The sequence below is a fragment of the Cynoglossus semilaevis genome, chromosome 10 (genome assembly GCF_000523025.1).
Source record: "Cynoglossus semilaevis isolate Cse_v1.0 chromosome 10, Cse_v1.0, whole genome shotgun sequence".
In the NCBI taxonomy this organism is placed as follows: domain Eukaryota; kingdom Metazoa; phylum Chordata; class Actinopteri; order Pleuronectiformes; family Cynoglossidae; genus Cynoglossus; species Cynoglossus semilaevis.
In genome coordinates, this window is record NC_024316.1 from 20877444 (window position 1) to 20879983 (window position 2540).

Below are 2540 nucleotides of genomic sequence, written 5' to 3' on the forward strand. Positions count from 1 at the left end.
TGTCCCTCGAGGTCGGACCCCCGGCCGCCGCCGCCGCCGCCGCCCCATCTGCCCGAGCAGCGCTACTCCCTGTCGGACTTCTGCTGGACGCTGTGCGCCCTGCTGGTCTTCTTCTCGGACGGGGCCTCAGACCTGTGGCTGGCCGCGGACTACTACCTAAGGAGCTACTACTGGTGCTTTGCTCTGACCCTGGTCTTTGTGATCATCCCGTCCCTGGTCGTGCAGGTGCTCAGCTTCCGATGGTTCGCTTACGATTTCTCGGAGACCGTGGAGAGCGGCACGGCCGCTGCCGCCGTGGTGGCGGCGGCGACGACGACCGGAGCGGAGGAGAGGGACCCGAGCATCAAGGACGGCGGGGAGCGGGGCGCTGGCTGCGGTGGCGGGGCCGCGGTGCCGCCAGGGCCGAGCTCCGCGGGTGGAGCCCGCAGCTGCTGCAGAGCCGTCATGTGGATCTTCCAGACCGTCGTCCACATCCTTCAGCTGGCGCAGGTGTGGAGGTGAGTGTCGTTCACGAGCCGGTTCTCAGCCTTTGTATGTTCGTGTGAATGAATGGTGTGAATTACAGCTGACATGTTCAACACCTGTCGTTCACACGGGACCAGAACCTGGTCCTAATGAAACCTGTCTCTGTGTGTGGTTCGGGTTCAGGTTGGTTTAGGGATGTAAATAGTGGGTTAGGTTAGGATGTCAGCGTGAGCGCGCGAGCGCGTGCACGTCACTCTATCTACCGGATGTTTCAGGTTTATGAGAAGCAGTTCATCAGGGAATGACCGAGTCCAAAATACCAGCGTTCCTTTCTGTGTATGTGTGTGTGTGTGTGTGTGTGTTGGGTGACATCCCATCCCCGCCTTGGAAAAGAAGGATTAGACTCCGCCCACCGGCCTGACGCTTTTAGGTCAATCATCATCTCAGAGCAAAATCAGTAACCCAGAACAGAGCACAGGGATGTTAGCAGCTAGGTTAGCCGCTGTAGCAAATATGACAAAAAATATAAATATAAAAAAAATACAAAAACAAATCTGAAATACTGCAGTAATACTAACATGGAAACTCAAACAAACACCATCCCCAGTTGACCCCGACGACCCGCCCAACAGGAGGGACCTGAGGTAGCCTTATTTTTTTTAGTCACACCCAGAGTATATATCTGCTGGGTGACAGAAATTGCCGCCGTAGCAAATATGACAAAAAATATAAATATAAAAAAAATACAAAAACAAATCTGAAATACTGCAGTAATACTAACATGGAAACTCAAACAAACACCATCCCCAGTTGACCCCCACGACCCGCCCAACAGGAGGGAGCTGAGGTAGCCTTATTTTTTTTTAGTCACACCCAGAGTATATATCTGCTGGGTGATAGAAATTAAATTAAATATCTAATGTTTTCCGAGATTTCAAAATTTGAAAAAAAAAAAAAGACGAGAATTCCATATTCAAGACGTCAGGTTAGCTTCTCATCAGATTAGCTCCAATAATTGAAAAAGTTCAAAACTGAACGTTCAAAAGTTCCCAACATAAGGGGCGGGGGCATGTACATGTTCGCATTAGCCAGAGCTAGAATATCATGATAGACGTGGTCGCTGTCGGAGAAACTGAGGATCTCGAAAACTAGCTAATAAAACCAGACGCCTTTGAAGTGATACATCAGAGATGTCTTTGATTTACCACGAGGTTAAAACAAAAATGTCTCTGACGTCTTCCAGCCCCTCCCCTCCCCCTCACTCCCCCCCGACTGATGTCTGCTGTCGCTGTTACTTTAAAGTCTTCAAAAGAGATGAATTAATTTCATCTCTTTCTTGACTAAATGCTAATGAGATTAAAGTCTGGATTTATAAAAAAAAAAATCCAATCTTCTCAGTTCTCCTCCTCTTCCTCCTCCTTCATCTTCATCCTCCTCCTCCTCCCAGACTGTGGTCCTCACCTGAGTGGAGTGGGTCTGTAGGTCAGACACTCTGATTGGCTCAGACAGGTTTGACCTGAGAGGGTGGGTGTGAGTGGAGGACGGTCACAGACCCACCCAGGTTACAGAACCGTTACAGAGCAGTGACGAGGATGAGCTCCACCATCAGTCCATCTGGAGTACTGCTCCGTCTGTGTTTTTCTCTGTGGTCTCCTTCTTCCTGCCTCTTTAGAGCGCCTCCTGGGTAATATATATATACATATATATTGATTCTTTATTTCCTCCTGGAGACTCGCTCTCCGTCTCCCTCTGTCTCTCCCTCTTAGCGTTGCCGCTAACCGATGGTTTTCTAACCATTTATCTTTCAGCTGTGTTTCTCTCTGCCCTAAACTCTTGTCGTTTTTTTTTTCACTGTTTTCTGCGTTTCCTGCCAAATATAGAGCAGAAGGACCGAAAAAAAAGAAAGTACTGGAACAAATATTGTAGTAGAAAAAAATGGTTCCATTATTTCAGATATAAAAAATTAAAGTATGTTTGTTACTTTTGAAAAACAAATGCTCATTTACTAGGGAATTTATGGTTCTTTATTAATTTCTTCTTCTTCTTCTTCTTCTTCTTCCTCTTCTTCTTCTTCT

At 47.7% G+C, this 2540-nt stretch overlaps 1 protein-coding gene across 1 annotated transcript in view; it reads left to right on the top strand.

The window, feature by feature from the left end:
* Positions 1-313: 313 nt before the first annotated feature.
* The window catches only part of LOC103385616 (XK-related protein 7-like), a 4717-nt gene continuing 2490 nt past the window's right edge, over positions 314-2540 (top strand). The window contains exon 1 of the mRNA XM_008319548.3: positions 314-497. Within this exon, the coding sequence (XP_008317770.2) occupies positions 445-497 (53 nt within the window). The 5' untranslated portion in view covers positions 314-444. The remainder of the gene's footprint in view (positions 498-2540) is intronic.